This window comes from Hippichthys cyanospilos, chromosome 20 (assembly GCF_059441005.1).
Source record: "Hippichthys cyanospilos isolate Australia breed blue-spotted pipefish chromosome 20, RoL_Hcya_1.0, whole genome shotgun sequence".
In the NCBI taxonomy this organism is placed as follows: domain Eukaryota; kingdom Metazoa; phylum Chordata; class Actinopteri; order Syngnathiformes; family Syngnathidae; genus Hippichthys; species Hippichthys cyanospilos.
The window spans coordinates 7,663,865-7,684,534 of record NC_142388.1 but is presented as its reverse complement, the minus strand read 5'-3'; the positions used below and the strand labels follow the sequence as shown (position 1 = coordinate 7,684,534).

Here is a 20,670-nt window from a genome sequence, read left to right as displayed (position 1 = left end):
TAATTGAAAACTCAAAATTAGCCATGGATGCAAAAAAGTTATTCTCATTAAAAATATGCTATAGAAAACAAATGAATGGCTAGTTAATTATGCAATATTATACTAGGGATTGACCGATTATTCTGGCCAATTATTGAGGTCAGTATATGCCATTTTGGTGCATATCGGCATCTGCCCTATTTTACTAATCTTAAGGCTGATAAACTTCATCATTATGCCTAATGCATCCTTGCACTTCTCTGGTTGTGGTTTTGCACTAGCATCTTCCCGCATCTAATTGGTTACCTGGGCAAGAGCCAGAGCCAATCAGTAGTGAAAGCCACATATGCATTACCTTGTCTTGAATGACCACTAGCCTTCCAGGCTAACCAACGCTAATAAACGGCGGGGAATAGACATGGACTGATAACTGAACTGGCGCTACACACAGCGTTTTTTTTTTTTTTTCGGTCAAGGTAATTTAAAACCGTTCAGATCTGCCCAAAAAAGTTCTCTTCCCTCCCGCGTTGTCTTAATGGGGAACTGCAGTGTGCAGCAGGAGCCTCCTCTCTTTGTGTATCATATCAGTTGTCATCGGCTGCAGCAGCCAATCACATTACAGCTGCAGCTGTCCACTTCCTGCTTTGCTTGACTACTTCTAATCGGTATCGGCTCTAATAAAAGCATTTCTGTCGATATCTTACCCCCTTACCTTACCTTACCCCTTACTTACTCCATTTCCTTCTCCCCAGTCACGGAGAATGTCCTTCCAAGGAGACAACTGCTATGTTCATCCGACTCTGTGAACACTTTATGGAGAAGAATTCTACAGACCTAATAGGTGAGGAGTCAATATCTTTAATTTGACTCAAAGGGCCTACTTTATTTGAAATATATTATTCACAACATGAGAAGTAGTTTAAACCAGTCGAAGCATCTAAAAAGCTCTTTTGAAAGGTTGAGTGTACTTATTTAAGTTCAGTCTACTAGTTACTCTTATTATTGTCTCCACATTATGAGCAACATAAAATGCTTTTGCACTTTGAAGATTTATGTACATAATAGATTTGATTTTATGGGAACAGCTCAAGCTCCTGCATTTCTTATTTGCCTCTGTTTTATATATACTTATGTTTTACCATCATTTTATTCCTTGGGCACGGCGGTATCAATTTATTTCACCCAGCAGGGATCGTTGGAACATTGAATATTGAACAGTATGACCCACACTTATTTCATTTTTGAATAGAGAACAAAACTGCACTCCTCCGAATTTGCAGTTTCACTTTGACTCTTCTGCTTTTAAAGAATCAAGGTGGAGCACGTTTAGCTATTTTTTGGAAAAAAAAAAAAACATTATCTTCAATTAATTAGATTACTAAATAATTTTTCACATACAATTAATACCTTAAAAAACACTACTACGTTTTTTCACTTGCTGTTGACTGAAAATGACCATTCATGGCTTGGTAATGTCAAATGACCAATCCCAGAAAACAGTTAAGCCTTGATTAGTTGTTAGACCTTACCCATCAGAACATAAGTAAGTAAATAAATACATTTTCATAGTTTATATTGTCCATTATTTACTTTTAATGCAAAATCATTATGGGTACTTTTTAAGTCTGTTCTTAGCTACTTGCTCATATGCTGAATGGCGGATGTGTATGACATTTTATATTGGAGCAATTTTTCTGTGCAGAGGCGAAATTTGAAATACTCCCTCAGTGGTTTGGTATAGTGATTTTTATTGGAAATGCACTCAGACAGAACAAGGTAGACAGAACAAGGTTTGTGTGGGGACCCAACAGAATAGAGATAAAACAAAAACAACAGCAGAGCCATTGTAAAGTATCATGCTACATGACTTCAATAGCACTTCATATTATTGACGTTCTTACCAGTATGGGTGCAATGAATTACAAGTAGGGCAGGACATGGAGAGGCATAGTGAGCCATATCGTTCTACCGGTGAGTTGCTATAGACACCTATTAGGCGCTTCAGAGTGCGACAGTAAATCACTGTATTTCTATTCAGAAAGCGCTGTGACAGTTTCACTTTCAGCCAGCAGGGGGCTCTCTTCCTCCTCTTTAAACGCCATTTAATTAAACCCCACCAGATGAACTTTAACAAATGCCTGTCTGGCTTGTACACAAACTGTTTGAACATAAGCACGAAATGTGCGAGAGTGTGTCTAATCTTTAGCCTCCTGGTGATTATGCTTGTTTTTTTTTTTTTTTTTTTTTTATAACCCCCTTCTTGCATCCAGATTAGACATCTCGTCTTATAAAATGTGATATCCGGGCAATTATGTCAGTTCAGTTCATTTGAAGTAGTGTGCTGCGTTGCTGGGCAAATTTTCTGTGCACAGGGAGTGTTAGTGCAGTTCCACACAAACAGACGACGGCATTTTGCGATATTGTGAATTAAAGAGGGTAATTCAAGTTCAATATTGTGAGAAATTATGAATTTCTGAACCCTCCTTCCCAGTGGATTTCAGTTCAGCGTTCAACATCATCTCATATAAACTGTGCGTAATTTGTGTATTTGAATTTGAGAATCTTTGCTATAAACAAACTGGTTTTTAACCAGCTCACTTTAGCATAGTTCATTGGCACCAAGATGGCAAGAATAATATTATTGTTTTGTCACATGATACTATTTATTGCCTTTCTGTGTGTACTAAAATAGGAAATACATTTTCAGCAAACAATTGATGATGGGGTCCAAGAAACAATACAAATGCTGAATCAGAAGTACACAGGAGTTCTTATAACGCAAGCTAGGTTCCCCAAAACAATTCGCAAATAGTTAAATTCTGCAAATACTCTACTGTGAATGTGCAGACATCCACTCCACCCACCAGACTTAAAAAAATGGTGCCACTGTCACAATAAGCTTCCACTAGATAACACCAAAGTAACACTTAAATTGTACACAAAAACTTTAAAGAGATTTTCAGCTTTGTGTAATTGCCACACTGTATTTGACTGTATTGTTTTGAATTTACTGCCTATATTTTACTCACAATATTTACTGTGGTTATGACTTTTCATTCATTTTTGATTCACCCATTCATAATTTATTATCCTCTTGTTTGCCTGGTGTTCCAAAGGTGTCCACTGTACGCATGGGTTCAATCGGACAGGCTTTTTGATATGCGCTTACCTGGTGGAGAAAATGGACTGGAGGTAAGACTTTGAACTCGCTCACTATTGTACTGTTGATGCCGTACTTATTTACAGTGTACTCCAATATTATTACACTTTAAAAACATTCAACTAGATTTGCTGATTTCTGCAGATGTTAAAATCTCACATACCCCTGAAATGCCTTAATTTGCACTGATACTCTTGTTTGAGAATTGCTTCTCTATATCATGGCTTTTCATCATTTGCTGTTGGATCTTGAATAATATGTTATTTACTATTGTACAAATAGATTGTTAGTGATTTCCTCCTCCCACAATGTTGTTGTAAAAGGTCTTCTGTGACAAGCAAAACCCTGTCGTGTTTTGCAATTCCCCACCCTTCGATTGTTACCGTATGTCAGATGAGACCGAGGCGTCAGCATCAATTAACACAGGCGACGCAAAGCTGACCGGTTAGCAGAGTTTATCGCCCTCATGCCAGATATGTTTAATGCATTACAGTGACTGATCGTGGTGGGTGAGGTGGAATGGGATGGGCGGGGGTCTTTAGACGGAGGTGGGGCAGGTCGCCTGAGAGGGACAAGAATGCCTGGAAGCTGCTGTAGACATGGAGGCTGATTAAACCCTCCCACCACCCACTTCTTCCTGTGTAATGAATATTCCCAGAGCATTAGGCTCATCCTGTGTGTTGAGAGATAATGCGACTATCAGATGAACTCCTTGCAGGCTGATTTCCCCACCCCCCATCTTGCAGCCTTCAAATATTGCTAAGAACTAATTATTACTAAGGTCTCCATCAGATTAAGTGATCATAAATTTTTATGGGTAGGTTTATTTAAATATGCGGTCGCCTTATATTTTCCAGTCGCCGGCCCCTCTGGCCAGAAATTCACCTGCTGTCATGGAGAGAATTTTACTTTGAAGTCTAAGCACCACTGGACGAAGGGTTTGCTTGTATGGGTATTGATATTTCGACAATCTATTGCAGGGGTCAGCAACCTTTTTGAAACTGAGAGCTACTTTGGTACTGAGTGATACGAAGCGCTACCAGTTTACGTGATGACACCGATCATGTTTCAAACCCAATATATTCTTTTTTGCCAATCGGATTTTTCAAAATGGGTCTCAATTGACAACTAGCATGGTATATTAGAAATAAGGTGAGAAACGCAACGCCTTTTCACACTGGTAAATAATATATCAGGGTGAGAAAAGCACAGGCGTTTGTCATGCAAACGTGAGAAACATTGCCCCCCTGTGGTAGGATGACAAAGTGCTTCATTTGACATGTAAATAAGTGGCTTTTTAAATGTTAATATCGCCAAGTATCAGCTTAATTATTCGTGGCAGCCATTATTGTGATTGCGATTAAAAATTGTGCAGCCCTACTTTGTTGTATGTATTTTGGGGGAAATTTTGTTCATCAAAGTATTTTACAAAAGTATCGATACATGATATCAGTAACAGTGACTACTCAAGACTACTCATCTGTCGGAAAAAAGTGGTATGGAAGATATCTAGTTAAAAGTTAAAATAACAATCAAATATCGGCCATTTGGCTGATTTTTGAAGGGCCATAAATCAGCTGGCTGAATAATCGAGTGAGCCCTACTGCAAACCGCAGGGTTTGTTGACTTTTTACATTCATACAATTTTCATAGTGTCCATCAATAGTGAGTCGTATATTTGTGCAGCTAAAATATTCAATACAGCTCTCATCAATTGTGTAGCATCTGGTCAGTGTACAATTTTGAATCGCCAATCCTGCCTGTTGACTCTTATCAGCGTGGAAGCAGCCGTCGCAGCTTTCGCCAAGGCCCGAGCCCCTGGGATCTACAAGGGTGACTACCTCAAAGAGCTTTTCCGTCGCTATGGAGATGAAGAGGACGCGCCTGCTGCCCCCGCGCTGCCCGAGTGGTGCTTTGAGGACGACGGCGGGGAGGTGGACGACGACGGCAACGCTGTCAGCCAGGAGTCCGGGCCCAGCTCGTCCGGGTCGGCTCTCGGCAAACGAAAGAAGGAGAAGCTCAAACTGGTAGGACTCGGAAGCTACGTTACGCCAGTGTTGCCTCAACACATTTACCAAAATGCTTGTGCGCTTTTAATCCTGAAAAAGGAAGTGCTGATTCATCTCAAGTTTCATGCTATTCCATTTCTCCATCAACACTAATCTGATTCTCTCACTTGCACTCCTAAGATGGAGTAGTTACCACTGTAAGTCGTAGAAATAACACCATCACAACACTTCAAGACAATCACTTGAGTAGAAAATTATCCCCAAAAGCAAAGGGAAAATCCTTAAGAGCACGATGTCAAGGCAAATTCAATTTCTCTGAATTTGATGGGCTAAAGTATCGAGTTGTGGGGAGGGACCAAGCTGGCAGGCAGAGCTTGTTTGCACCCTGCATTACTCCACCATCATTAAGAAGTACAGTCTCATGGTTGTGGATGAGTGGCCCTTTCAAGGTTAATAGCACTGGTTGGTAGCCAATTGGCCTTTTTGAGGAGGAGTCATCTCATCTGCTTCAATGAAACACATTGCACTAAATCTTATGATGGGGATTATCTTTTTTTGCAGCAATATTAAATACTGTGCAGCCCTCAACATAAATGAGTGTAATTACTTAAAGTGCAAGACACTGCTTGTTGCATTTTAGTCTGTCCCAGAAGTCGATTGGCTGCCGTGAGGCGGCGTGGAAACCAAAGTTTCAATTTTCGGCCAAGAAATTTCATTTACTACTTCTTTGATGTTATCACACTTTTAAATTGATCTATCATTGGCCATCAGATTTTTAAGGCTGATGCCGAGCTTTCGTTAGACTGCTGAATATTTGTCTATCCGTGATATTTTAGCAAGGTCCCATGTATTTTGTCTCACGGATTGTATGTATGCCCTTTTGGCAATTGATGGAAAAGTGGTAGAGACTGCTTGTTATTTAAAGACGAAGGAACATGAGTGACAGAAAACCTATCTGATAATTTGGATTGCATTATTTATGGTACAAATTACATACTCTGAGCGTACAAGTATAATAGATTTCCTCTGAGACGGACTTCCGGCCTGCCCCTGCAGCTAAGCATATATAGTAATTAAGATTTATTTGAAGTTACTTACATCTTCTGGTAGCTATCCATACTTTTGTATCTCCTTATCCTTTGCAGAAACAAGCAAACGCTGACCAGCATGGGAGAATCTGGACTCACCTGTCAATCATAGGGCAGAGACAGACAACCACTCACATTCACACATATGGGCAATTTATATTCTTCGAAGAAGATACTATGTTTTTGAGCACACTATAGACGCTCAACATAGCCACATACTACACTTAAATAATATATAACAAGCATACACAATTTATTCAGGTAACAAAGAGTAGATCTTGTAGCAGAGGAGGTTTATTAAACTAAATGAATACATAATTCATGTAGAGATAGAGATACGTGTAAAAAAAAAAAAATAGCTGGATTGATGATGTTTTCCAGACTTGTCAACGCAACTAACAACAACTGTTTGGAAGAGTTTCAGCTGGGTGAAAAAGTGTCTCACATATTTGGTGTAGGCGGTGGGAGTGTTTTTTTTTTTTTTCTTACTCCAACACAGTTTTCTTTTGTTCTTCATCCCAGGGGGCAGTATTCCTGGAAGGTGTCACGGTGAAAGGTGTCACACAGGTCACTACGCAGCCCAAACTAGGCGAGATCCAAAGAATGTGTCAGGAGATGGCCGAGTGGAACAAGTAAGCACACTACCTTCTTTTGTGCTCCTCCTGCCCCTCTGGGAAAAGGTGTGTGCATGCGTTTGCATATGTGGGTGTATTGTGAGAAGCTCATTTCTCTTCAGTCACCGTTTTTTTTTTTTCCCTTCCCCTGATCCTGACACTTTGAAGGAGGCAAGAAAGTCAGGAATAGATTTTTCTTATGAGAAATTTGCAGCTGCAGCTATTTAATGAAACGGCTGAGATTCAGCTCGGTTTCAACGGAGGGAACAGTCAACATTATCTCCATTTTCGGCACTCTCCAAAGTTGTTTTGTTTCTATGGATGTTGTTGCTGCTGATGTTGTATAGTTGTCGTTTAATCAATCAAATACTGTGAACGTGACCCTAAACCCTTCAAGGGAACTTATTGAAACGTAACGGCCATGTTGCGATGGAAGTATCTGACGCCCTTGTTGTTCTGTACAGTATGGCGAAGTTAACAATAAATTGACATCAATTTAAAAGAATTTCACCCTTATTATCAAGCAGATGTCTTCCTTTAATTGTTAATGACTGAAAGCAACTATGTAGCTTTAGGCAGTGTGTGTTAATCTACTACAAAGAGTATTTTTTTTAATTGCCTCATTAAATGCAACCAGTCGAGAGGAAGATTGCTTATCACAAAATAATTGACACTCATTTGGCTGCAAGGAAGTCTTTGTAATACGTCTCTTGCTAACCTGTCACTCTTTATTTTCACGATAGAATTTCTCCCCATAAATCCTGGTATATCTATTATTATTATTATTATTTATAATTACTTTTCACTACTCATTTTTCAAAATAGATGGAAAATGGAAATCAACAAATCTTTAAATATTAAAAATCTTTATTATAATAATAATGGCTTTTCCACAAAAGTAGCAGAAATTATATTAAAAAAATGTATTTAAAAAGGATTATTGTCCAAATCTGTGAATATATGGGTGCCAAAAAACAAATGTGTCCCCCCTCGTATTTGCTATGTTTAGTGGGTAACTGAATGAAAAAAAAAAAAAATACTAAATTACATTATTATGCATTAGTTTGTAAGTATCTTGCATGTACTGTACATCACCATAAAAACAACGTGGCATACTACATCCGCATAGACCGAGGAGATTCCCTTCAATTGCCATTCTTTTCCTGACATTTGTTGTCAGTGGCCTCAAATAAAACATGGCAGACTCTAATCTGGCTCCTAGTTACACCTGTCTCCACGGATATGTCAAAACGTCCTTGAAGGCTGCTTGTAGTGTGGAGTCAAGAAGAGATATTTATCTATTACAGTGGCGGGGCCGTGCGTTTATTCCTACTTCCACTTCAAAGGGAAGGCGTTGAAAGAAGACGCTAGGGAGCTGAAATTTCACCCAGATGGTGACAACATGTCAAATTTCAACATGGCACTGACAACTTAGTTATCACATTACCAGGTACCTTGGCTGAAAGACTGCTAAAATGACGTGGAAGAAAAAATTAAATACAGCTGATTTAAAATGATTTATGAACAAATGTGTTTCAGCAGAGAAGGCCACTGATCTGTTGTGGCGACAAAAATGTCATGTAATCAATTGAATCAACTTAGTGTGTTTCTTTTGTTTGCAGGTCTGGTTTTCCTGGTGCTCAGCCCGTGTCAATGGATCGACAAAACCTTTGTTTGCTGGAGCAGCATCCTTACAAAGTCAGCTGGAAAGCTGATGGAACACGGTGAGTCTTGATGAAACTTCTGTGTATGCAGGTTGAAGCATTTGTCTGGTCGGCCACTACAAAGCTGCATGGAAAAGAGCCTGTTGTTTTCAGGCACATAAGAGTACTTTTACTTTTGCTCTACTGGTAGGTTTTTGTCTTTCTTGCAAGTGCAGGGGAATGTTTTTTATTTGATTTTTTTTTTTCTCACTGCAAGAAGAAAAAACACGGCAAGTTCTCACTTGCATGCACTCTAGTGGAATGTGCTTATGAATTTTTAATGACCTCGGTCAATTTCAGAATTGTATTGGCGCTTTAATTTCCAGGAGGAGAGACAAAGTATCTATGATTGAGACCTCTGGGTTACAAGTGTCAGTAAATGAAAGTTTCCGCTTTTAAATGTCTGCGCAAAATATTCTCCGCTCGTTCTCTGATACCTGTGACCTGATTTCCCCCGGCTTACTCAAAGACAAAACAAGAAAATCTCAATTAATCAGAAAGCAGCCGAACTGGCTGAATACAATGAGTCATCACTCTGCCTATGCACCGATTTAATATACGTACACACCCTGTTTCAAATGCCTGCTTTGGATGTATTAAAAAAAAATGCCAAGATCAATCAATTCAAAACTTTTCTACCTTCTAATGTGACATAAACCTGTACAACTAAATTGAAAAATAAAGTAACCTAGATGCATAATCATGTGTCCTATCCATCTAGGGTTTTTAAGGTGTGTGAGAAGACCAATTTCAAAGGAGGTTTTACGGAATAATATATGGGCATAAATTGTGACTCCGAGTCCCGACACAATGACATTTCGAAATGATGTTCAATTGCCAAAGGGAACCAAAAACAATGTATTTATGCTGAAATTGTATTGGATTGTTTTGTATTGCATTGTATTGTATTAATAGCAACACCATCTAGCATAAATTAGCCGCTAGCAGTGATCGAGGGCCCCGTATCAGCTGGTGAGAGCAATCGGTCGCAGTTGCTGTTCCTACTGATCACTTTTTAACAAACCAGTCAGACTCAAATGTGCCATTTCAACACACGGGGAATACTTATGGGGTGAGGTTTGCCTAGAGAGGAAAGTAGTGTGCTGCTAAGGACAAATTACATTTAAGTAAAATAAATAAAAACGTTGATCATCAAAAAAATTGAATCTTCGAATTTTCTATATGATACCCGAATACCAATACTCAATAGCCGTGGACCTAAATATTTTGTTGCACTACTATGACTTTTATTACAGAAATGTTTTCATATGTATCTTGACACATTATATCTATAGGTTTGAAAAAGTTAACACATTGTCTTTACATTCTCTTTCTCCTGTGGTTGCTTCAGTTAATAACGCGGCACTATCAATAAAAGTTATTATTGTAAGGCTTATGTTGACAGAGAACGCTTTTGTTCCCTGTTGTGAGAGACAGGCTGTTCTAATGCAACTGGTCTTGATTTTTTTTTTTTTTTTTTTTTATTCCTCGGGAACCCACAAATTGTTCATGTCTTTTTTTTTTTCCTTGAATACCATGCTGTGCTACCTTATTAGTGCACTGCCTGAACTATTGCTCTTATTTATTTCATGAGCAACAATTTTCGCAGAAGTTTGATATTCGTACCAAATTGAATTTGTGCAAGATATGTAACAACTATTGGGTACAACTTGAATATAATGTGAGCACCGACTCAGCTTTCAAACAATATGTGGTTGAACTCAGAAAACAAGTAAGCGGTTTAGCACTGTTAGCGAGAACATTTTTTATTTTTAATTTAAACATCAAGCACCTTCCTTCATATCTAAAGGAATAAAAACATATTTGGGCAAACTGTGCCGTTTTAATTCTCATGTATTATCTTCTTTTTAAGTCAAAATAATATAGAATACTGGAACTCTGACTGGGAATATTTAATGAACATGTTGGAACTAATACAGTATATACACTAAACGTTTCCTTTCCTTTTCATGTTTTTCTCCCATGGGAAGCACTGCACTAAATCATATCTTTTTTTATGGTATGAATACTGAAATCATTTACACGTTATTTTACTAATATTTTTCTAATTATCCAATTTTGTTGTAAACCTGCTTTACAGTGACAATGAAGTCATTATATTCAATATATTCTAAAAAAAAGACAAGAATTTGAATGTTTGTTTTTTCTTTTCTAATTACTATCGTGTTTTTTTCACAGATTCAAACAGTTTCCACTTAAAACGGCATCTTATCCATACCACATATTTTTTCAAAATAAGAAAAACATTTTAATCTTTTAGTCCCACGCCCTTAATTTCTACTCTTTTTGACCCATTTAATCCGTTCCAACTTTAATAGAGGTAAAATATACCTCAATCCAATTTCATAAGTAGAGGTTTAAAGAGGCAAATTTTGCTGCTTAGTTCATATTCCACAAACACAATATTAATCAGAATCCCTCGTTAAGACAAGTGTGGGTAAATAGAACATATTGCAATGTAAATTTTTGGGTTGATTTGGGTTTAATACAGTGTTTATCTTCATTCAGAAATGAAAAATAATAACAGCAGCAGCAAATGTTTTTTCATGATAATGAAGTCATGCTTCCCTTCCCTCCAACAAAATTCACAATTTTCATTCAAAGTTATTGCTCAAGGAGAAATGACTTTAAAAAAAAAATGGTTGTATTATGTAGGTAACCCTGGGTATGATGTCATGTTGTTTATGAAGCATTCCAGCCTGGCCTCCCTAAGTGGAAAGGTAAGCCAGATCTATTACAAACCACTTGAACCACTTTGTGGAAAAACCGGCATAAGCGAGCAGTCTTGCACATTGATGCACGGGTAATGACGAGCAAAGCTCTTAGGTCTCGGACTTCCCCCGTTGCTCATCTGTCACTTGAGCCACCGGACTCGACCGAGGAAGAAGATGACACAATGGTAGTCCTCGCCTCATTAGGGCTAATGTGTTATGGGATTTAGCATTTGAAGAGGGAGGGACGCAAAATCAGGTATTATTCAGACATGTCAGTTTGAATATTTTGAGGATTTCTCATGTTATACATGTCAGAGGTTACTTTAAATAGATTGATGTGAATAAGGTGAAAGCATAATGGGACCGCTGGGAGTTTGAAGGCATTAATGGTCTTCCTCTGCTTTTCTCTGAACATGGCAGGGTTAGCGCTGGCTAACTGGCCCAATTAGACAACAGAGGATCGGCTTCTGCTCACTGCATACCTATTTGCCATTTTACCAGTTACGCGAAATCCTCTGTTTGATAATCTCAGACAGTGGTCCTTTCGAGGAACTCGTTGCACCCCAGCGCCTTGCGTGCATCATTATCTGTGTGAACTTTTCAAACATTTGCTTTTCCCGCCTCTTCCTCAGCACGGTCTGCATAGTGTTTTTATCTTTTGGATGTTTTGATCGTGTTTCTACTCCCACCTCAAGCACCTTTTTAAAAGAACAACTATATTTGGCCAGCAATCCCAAGACACGTTTTGTTTCTTTCGCTTCCCACATTTTTTTTTATTTTTTTCTGCTGGTTCCGCAGGGTTTTGGACAGGCCTTGATTTGTATTGCCTTGTTCAGTGACCTTTTAACTGAACATGTTGTTAGAAGTAATTCTTACTGTGTACAAAGGTGGCAAGGTTTGTTTTTAACATTTGCCCAATTAAAAATAGCTTCTATTTTGCTTTAGAGGAAAAAATTACGTCCAACATTTGCTTATTAAGGTTTAAAGTAGTGCTTCTCAAATGGTAGGGTGGGCCCCTCCGGGGGGACGTGAGGTAATGCCAGAGATGACCCCAGAGCAGTTGTTGTCATGTGAAGTAATTGTAATAGAATTTTCATCTTTTTTGTTTTTTTAGTTCAGGCACTTTGATGCACTTGGATATTTTTTTCTGTTTTAGACTAAGCTGTAAGCGGTACAAACGCTGTAAAAAAGAATTAAAAGTTGTTGAAAGTTGATATATATTGCTTTTTTCTGAAGGTTGAAAAGGATACAAGTTTAGGTAGATATCAAAAATGGAATAATTAACATGTTGTTTCCGATAATTAAGACAAGTGAATCATTTTTGTCAATTAATTAATGAAATTATATGCCTTGTACATCAGTGGCAGCATGATGAAAGGATCATCTGGTCGGGTATTTGATGCCGGCTGATCTTTGGCATCTTGTCAAGTTTCCCGCTTTGAACCAGCTGGTATTGACAGGATATTTATCACATCTAATCCTTTTGCGGAAAAGATAGGGAGGCACAGCAGATATGAGAGATCCATATCATCACCGGGGATGTCATCTATAATCCATCTCTGTTTTCTGTGACCTTGTTTTCCGAAGGGAGCGTGTTTTGACTGTATTCCCTCGTCTGTAAATTTCTTGAATGCCCCCTTTGAATTTTCATGTTGCAAATCCTCTGAAATGTTTAAGAAGTAATTAGTCTATTTTGGAGTGCATTGGTTATGCTGCTTAAGCTTTGATAAATGTTGCATCATGGTTTCTTGTGCTTTATAGTTAATCCTGCTTTTTTTTTTTTTTACTGCTTGAGAGTTGCTTTTGTTAAAGAGCAGCGGACAGTGTTGGAATGCTAATGGGGTTTTTAAGAGGTGTGCAATGGAGACACCATATTGTTTAACATTTAAGAGACATTTTGTAGTCAAGTCTGGTCTTCCATGACACTATTATTTCTCGCATCAGCTTTGCTTGTAGGACTTGAAGGCTTGTGGAAAGTTGAGATAACTGGCTGGAAAACAAAGGGATTTAAAGTAATTATTAATGTTGTCAAGAGAAAAAAAACGAGAGATTAAGTAAAATATTTAATTGAATGATCTAATTAATCACATTTTAAATATAAAACGTTAAAAAATACCCTCAATGGGATATATTTTACACTTTATGACTACAACAAACACATATACCATTGTTATCATAACAGATGAAAGGTTTATATACAATAACAAAAAAGTGGCTTCAATCACTTGTTTTAAACAGTTTTTAACAGATGCAGTTGTAACTATTTACCTTCTGCTGTATTTGAGACGAGTCCCAAATGCTGGCTGCAAGCTTTAGTTTCAACTGGTGCCATTTTCTTTTATCATTAGCCAAATAATTAGAAAGTACCATTTCATTAAAACATTGTCCATCCTGTTTGTCACAGACTTGCTCAGACTTGCACATTTATATTTCACATCAAAGTAAAAGATTGAAAGAAGACACCAGGGAGCTGAAATTTCACCCAAATGGTAACAACATAAATTCAACAGGGCACAACCACTTCGCTATCACACTACAAAGAGTGTTCAATACCTACTAGAATAATGTGGAAGAAAATGGCCCAAAAATGGTCAAAATATGGCAAAAGGGTTCAATTTTGTTTAATTTTGAATTATCAGCCTGGCAAGTTTTCACCATAGCATTTTAAAATGTATTTGAATGTATCTCAATATTCAATTTTGCTTTGTAAGTTTCTAGTATGGTGACATAACATCTATAGTAAAAAGCAGAGGTAGGTAAATGTCCTTGCTCAACAAAACCATACTGTGATAGCGGCTCTTATCTGGAAGAATTTGTGAGCTTTCTGCTTTGATCACACGTTGAATTCTTTCTTCTTTTGTTGTTGTTGCCTTCACCTTTTTTAGTGTCGCCGACCCATTTGCACATTAAGAAGTGCTGAAAATCTCGTGGTTTGTAGCTGAGTGAGAATGAAATGTCAGAAATGGCAATTTACAAAAATGGGCTCCACACTGACATTGCTGATCAAATAAATGATGTGTCTATTTTTCTTGGATGCCACTACAATTTCAATCAGGCGAGCGGAACAGCGGGCTGCTGTGTGACCTGATTGGAACAAGGCTCTAATTAATATTATTAGTCACACTTGTCTGAATGTGATGTTTATAACGGCTTCTTTGATTTCTTTTTATGCACCTGTTTTCCTTTTCTCCCCTTTTCCAGAACTAAGACCTTAGTTTTCTTCCAAAATGTCACTTAATCCTTAAATCCAATGTTTAAGCCTCTACAATCAAAACAAATACAAATGACCGCATTTTCTTTGGGAATCTTTGTAAAGAGTTTAATTTGTTGTAATTGAAGCTGTAGAATCGCAAAAGTAAGCACAAACTGGCAAATTATTATTGATTTTTAAATAAAAATAGTTGTTATAAAATCAGCTTCATAATATAGATGATGCTTTATGACGTTGGATGACTTTCAGTTCAGAGCTGCACAATTTTACATTTACACATTGATTGACCTCTGTATGTATTTGAGACAATGTCAATCTGAAAGTTTTCCCAACTTTTGATCGGCGCCGTAGACGGGATTGCAATATGTGAACATTGCAAGTCTTTGTATAGTCACACTCAGCTGGAGTAGGGTAACAGGTGTTGAATGAAGTCTGTGTGCGTCATCCTCTGCTAACACGAGCGTCGCTTGCGCAAATGGAAGGGCGCCATTTATTTGCCTGAGAAAATGAGCTATCATCTGCAAGCAGCAAATCATGCAAACTGGTGACAGCCAAGTACTGATGGTCCAATCTTCTCCCAACAGGTACATGATGGTGATCAACGGCAAACACGAAGTATTCATGATCGACAGAGACAATACGATCTTCCACGTAGCCAATTTAGAATTTCCGTTCCGGAAAGATCCACGCGTCCATCTGGCAAATACTCTTTTGGATGGGGTGAGTTTTCTTTCACATCCTATTTACAGTCTTTTTCATATTTGTATTTCTCGCTGTGTCACGGCTGCTTCAAAAAATCCTATCAAATCGATGGACTGCAACAGCATCACTAACCTTCATAACATGACCATCCTATCCCGGCTGCTCATTCCGGCAAATAATTGATGCGGGGTTTCAAAACCTCAGGCCTGAGATGTTACAGTCTGGCGGTTGAGCCCCTCACATATATCCGGATAGCTGACATGAAAATCATCCTCCCATGTCCTGGGGAAAATAGCTAATGGAAGATTTGACAGTTTTTCTACCACCGTTTCCTTACCCTGTTGTGCTCTGTGTTGCGTAGTAACGCTTGGAAGTGAATTCTCTGAATTAGGACCTGGTCTTAAAATGCAAAGCTTTACTAGTAAGCAGCTTTGGGTAGTGATTGCTTGGAGGCTTGAGCATGATGAATGGAGTCATCTATTTTTGATTCTTAATGATTGATAATTCTGCTGAGCACGTGAAAATGATCGATGCCGTCGTTGATCCAACAAGGTTATGTTGGATAGGTGCTGTGACTTGATGATGGAGCACTTATTTTGCGGGCAATATTACTGGGCTGGGGACAGGTTTATTCCATGCTGCTTGCTTACGTTGATAAATCCCAGCGTTTGCAACATAAAAACATGCACCACGTCTTTGGGAATGCTCAACACGATCAACCGCAAGATTGCCCAAGCAAAACATTGTGAAAGTAATTCAATAATGTTGTCCGTTTCTTGGAAAGTTTTTCCCTTCTGTGCTCTTCCAGGTCTTGTACACATCAAAATTTTATGGTCTTTGTTTCAAATGCCGAAATAATTTGGTCACGCTGATGTTCCCTTTGGTTACAACGACCCAGCCTTCTTCACTTTGCAGCGCATATCAGTTAGCCCTACTGTGGGAGTCCATAAGATACATTTTTCTGTTCAAATTTTTACATTTGTTTTGCTCCTAAAGCCCAGGTGTGGTTGTGTGTTGAGATTGCGCTAAGAACTCATTTACTCTTGTGTATTTCTATCTGTTTATGCTTCTGGCTCTTAGTTCCCAGAGAGAGGATATGTTTTTCTATCTTTAGTGAACTATGTTCAATACCCGCTGTTTTCTCTATTACATTTCATCTTCAGCCTGCAGGCATAGATCTTTGTTTACCTTCTGATTTGGTGGCTATATATACCTTACTCCAATTTCATAACCTAATGGCAAGATAATGACAGCTTCCATCAGCTATTCATCCATGGATGTCTGCCTAGATGATGGTTCACTGAACTAGATGCTTAGGGATGGTACCCGCCTGAAATTGCGTCATTTCTCACATTCCCGGCCACACCCACAAATCACGTCACAAAGTACATATGCCATTCATTCGCCTCCCCGCTGCCAACCAGCTGTCGTATAAGATATACAATCCCATTACCCAGGGAGGATGGATGCTACAAATCGGTCTTCATATTTCTAATCATGTCTAAAGATGCAGACACCTACACGTGGAAAAAATGTGGGAGACTGTATACAAATTCATATAGACAAGCCACAATGCTTCTGGGAAAACGTTTGGTTGCCAGGTTTACTTTAACAAAAGGTATCAAATGCCTTTGCTCTGCGTATAAAGAAAAAAAACCACACTGTACTCACGGTGAAACAAACAGCAAGTTCAGTTACCTTAGGCGGCTTTGCTAAATCCGACACGGAGTGTCTTGAACCTGTGATGGGTGTGAAATCTCAAGATGACAAAAATAATTAATTTGGAGAATTCATTTGCACAAATTAGGAAGAAAAATAAACGAATTGGATCTCTGGATTGTGGTTCATCAGGATGGAAACAAACACTTTCTACTTGCGATTGCGACACATACTCTGTTTCTTCGTCACTCCTACAAGACACGATACAACTCCCAGACAGTAGTAGATTACAACCCCTGCCCGCATTGGTCGATGTTGATCACGTGTCTTGTAGGAGTGCACATCTCCCTCATGAAACTTAAGCATGTTGTTAGGTAGAGGCAAAGGAAGAGCAGGAAAGAGCAGCGCTGCACCGGAGTGTGAGAAATCTCTTACCTAGATTTCTTTTGTAATATATTGAAATTTCAAGTGTAAACTCTGATTATCATGTTTGTTCAGCTAAAGGCGTCACTCTAATTAGACTTCCGGGCGCCACTAATATAACCACGGCTCTCCGTGAGACTACAGCCATTTTTCTTTCTTTTACAAACAGTTTTCTTCACAATTTCATGTGTAATCTGAAAAACTATGATTAAAAAAAAGCCCCATTTCTACTGAGAGAATTTTATTGAACAGCCTTATCTCCCTTTTGTATTATGCTTTCTTCTAAGATAAGGTGAAAATCTGTTTTTGAAAGACTTAATTTGGCCTTTGCCAGATCGCTCCGGGACCTATCTTTTCTATTTTATTTTCACGGAAATATATTCTATGATTTAACAGCACAAACAAACGCATTAATCCTACCTATCTTCTGCACAATTCTTCTTATGAAGCTCTCATTTTTGTACCTGCCACCTATGTATGCAACGAGAGACAAAAAAAAGTTAGTAGGATTAATAATATATGAGCAAGGAAAAAGGTCCTGACAAGTTCTGCAAGTCCATCTTGGGTGCTTATCACAGTGCTGCATAAGAGTTTTGAATAGCCGTGGTCTGTCTGCTCAGTGACGCCCATCACTGCTTCACCTGACTCTCAACTTGAGAGCCTTGCATAATTGATACTTGGTGCTATTTCCGCCTCACGTCCCTCTTTCGTCTAACTCTACCCCAAGCACACACACCCAATTCCTTGCTATATATCCTGCTAATTGCCATTGGCCTCTCTGAGCATAGATCCCCATGAGAACCCACCCACATCTCACTGTGCCTCACGGGCCCTATAGCACACAGATGTTCTTTTAATTCTATAAATCAAGTTTATGCTCCATTTTGACTTCTATTTATCACTGAACTGTTTTTTTCTTATTCTCTGCAGGAGATGATCATTGACAAGGTGAATGGTCAGCCTGTCCCCCGCTACCTGATATACGATATCATCAAATTCAATGTGAGTAGTCTTGTAAGGAATTCTCATCTTTTATTTGACATCAATTTGGAGGAGAGTTTTTTTTTTTTTAATTTAATTCCCCATTAGATCCCATAAAATGGGGTTCGCGGACCTGGACTGACTACAGGGAGTCCGTGAAATAATTTAGGTTATTAACTCATTCAGTGCCATAGACGAGAATTCTCGTCAAATTTGTTTTTTTGTTGTTGTTGTTTTTTTAGTGAAGGGTACCACCAGTTCGCAAGAATCTCGGCCTCTCACCATATTTGATATCTTAATTGAGGATTTCACAGCGTTGTGAACACACCTCCCTAAATGTAAATGAAATCATCTACCAGACTGCTTCGTATTGTGCTAACAGCCATCATGCAGTCACAGAAACAAAACAAGCTTACAATCCTCAATCTAATGAAGCCACTGCTCCTTTCCTCATAGAAACTATGTGAACTACCCGAAAGGAAGAGAAAGCGGAGAAGGTAGCTTTGACCGTTATTTTCGTCCGCTGCCCCCGTCTTTCCATCGATCACCTCAGCAAGTGGCTCAATAAAGACGCTGCTCTGATGGGAATGCCTTTTGTAAGATGTTTGCTAGTGGTTAGGAGCTCCACATGACTCCCCCAAGCTGGCGCTTGAGCGCTTTTGTATTGATCTGACTTGGCCATTATTAGCCTTCTTCATTATCTAGTTCTCAATGGTTCTCAGTGCTTGTGGTACGGTGCCCCTTGGTGCTGAGGCCTCATTCTCAGTGTCGCAGAAGGAACATGAAACCACCTGCCAGGTCCGTGGCTTAATGTAAAACTCGAGACGTTTGCAACGTCTTCTTTTGATTGGAATATAATTGTAAGTTCGTGCCCCCACGCTACCATAGAATCGTTTTGATTTCCTCGTACAACGTCGAGCGTTGATTCACCTATTATGCTATGTCACGTAGAGGCAGTGGGACATAATTAGGGTTCTACCAATATACAGGTACATTTTGGCAAATAGTTAAAACATTTATAATGAATAAAATAACATTTGTTTCCCTGCCACTGCATTTCAATGGGGTTCAGTTGTACCCAAGATAAAAACATTAAAAAAAAATACCATTGTATGCTCTAAAAATGGTGTTTTCCAAAAACATCAAATCAGACTGTGTCCAATGATTTATTCATTGATATAACCAACATAACCAACTTTTTATTGGTTATACCAATTTCTATCTAATTAGAATAATAACAAAAACAGCATCAGTCAGAAAATATGAAATAGCACAGGCCCTGAAGTTGTGTTTTCCCACGACATATTCCAGCTAATGCTGATTTAAGCAACCCTCATATTAAAGTAATCCAAAACAATATTGAGGCATATTCTTCGTCTTGTATGTTTTGTGCTGTCTCAACTCAGATCTCCTTTGAGGGATGCCTGTTTCAAATCTAAAACTATTCATAAGTTGGCTATAATATTATACTGTATATTGTATGATAGCACATCCAGAAAACCTTGGCTCATGTGTTTTTTATGCGCTCTTCAATACCGCAAGGAAAAGCTGAATTTCATTTCTGTTAAGAGTAAGAATAACCCACAATAACAAATGCAACCACAGTCCTTGTTGATGATACAAGTATAAAAAATGTCTCTGCAGAATAACTATAATTGCTATGTGTTGCTCTCTCTTAACTAGTTAGAGCACATATTTCATCGCCGTTGCTAAAAAACTTTCAGTCCAAAATACTGTACACCTGACAGTCAAAAGAATTGTTTTTCACTTAAACCTCTGGATGAATTGTTCTGAGCATATTTTCAAGTTCTTACTTGTTGCAGCAGCCAGTCTTGTGCTCCTGCAGCACTCAGGTGTTTAACATTTAATGTGACTTTTATATATATAAATATATATGCATAGATTCATGATGTCTTGATGCAGTCCTACTCTGACTTGAACCATAATGGAAGTTACGTAACATGCTGAAATGTAGGAATACTGCCGTTGTTGTTGTTGTTCTCCTCCTGTTCCATAAGATTTTTCTTGTGATCTTATAAACCAAGAGATGATGCATGAATAATTGAAATTTAATCCACATAAGTAACTGCAGATGCGGATGATACTTTTAGGCGTATTGAAAGTGATCGGTTTAGTTTTCACAGGTCATAAATTTACAGTAGTATGCCATGAACAACACAATAAATAACTAAATAAAAGAATAATTAAATACCAGTTGATCAGTGTAACCAACGTGGTGTCGGTGGATCCAGGTAGCCATCATGGACCACATGACTTGCCCATTGGCCTTTATAAAAACCATAGCTCACCAATGATCGGACACGTTTCTTGGAAGGATTTTGAAGCCATCATTATATTTTTGTTTCCTAATTACTATGAGAATCATTCAAGGGAAGGTCAACCCAG

The 20,670-nt window shown here is 38.4% G+C and overlaps 1 protein-coding gene across 1 annotated transcript in view; it reads left to right on the top strand.

Moving 5' to 3' along the window:
* The window catches only part of rngtt (RNA guanylyltransferase and 5'-phosphatase), a 63,831-nt gene that overhangs the window by 1,721 nt on the left and 41,440 nt on the right, over nt 1–20,670 (top strand). The window contains exons 4-10 of the mRNA XM_088403614.1: nt 732–820; nt 3,096–3,171; nt 4,917–5,166; nt 6,759–6,868; nt 8,473–8,574; nt 15,084–15,219; nt 18,214–18,285. Of these exons, the coding sequence (XP_088259740.1) occupies nt 732–820; nt 3,096–3,171; nt 4,917–5,166; nt 6,759–6,868; nt 8,473–8,574; nt 15,084–15,219; nt 18,214–18,285 (835 nt within the window). The remainder of the gene's footprint in view (nt 1–731; nt 821–3,095; nt 3,172–4,916; nt 5,167–6,758; nt 6,869–8,472; nt 8,575–15,083; nt 15,220–18,213; nt 18,286–20,670) is intronic.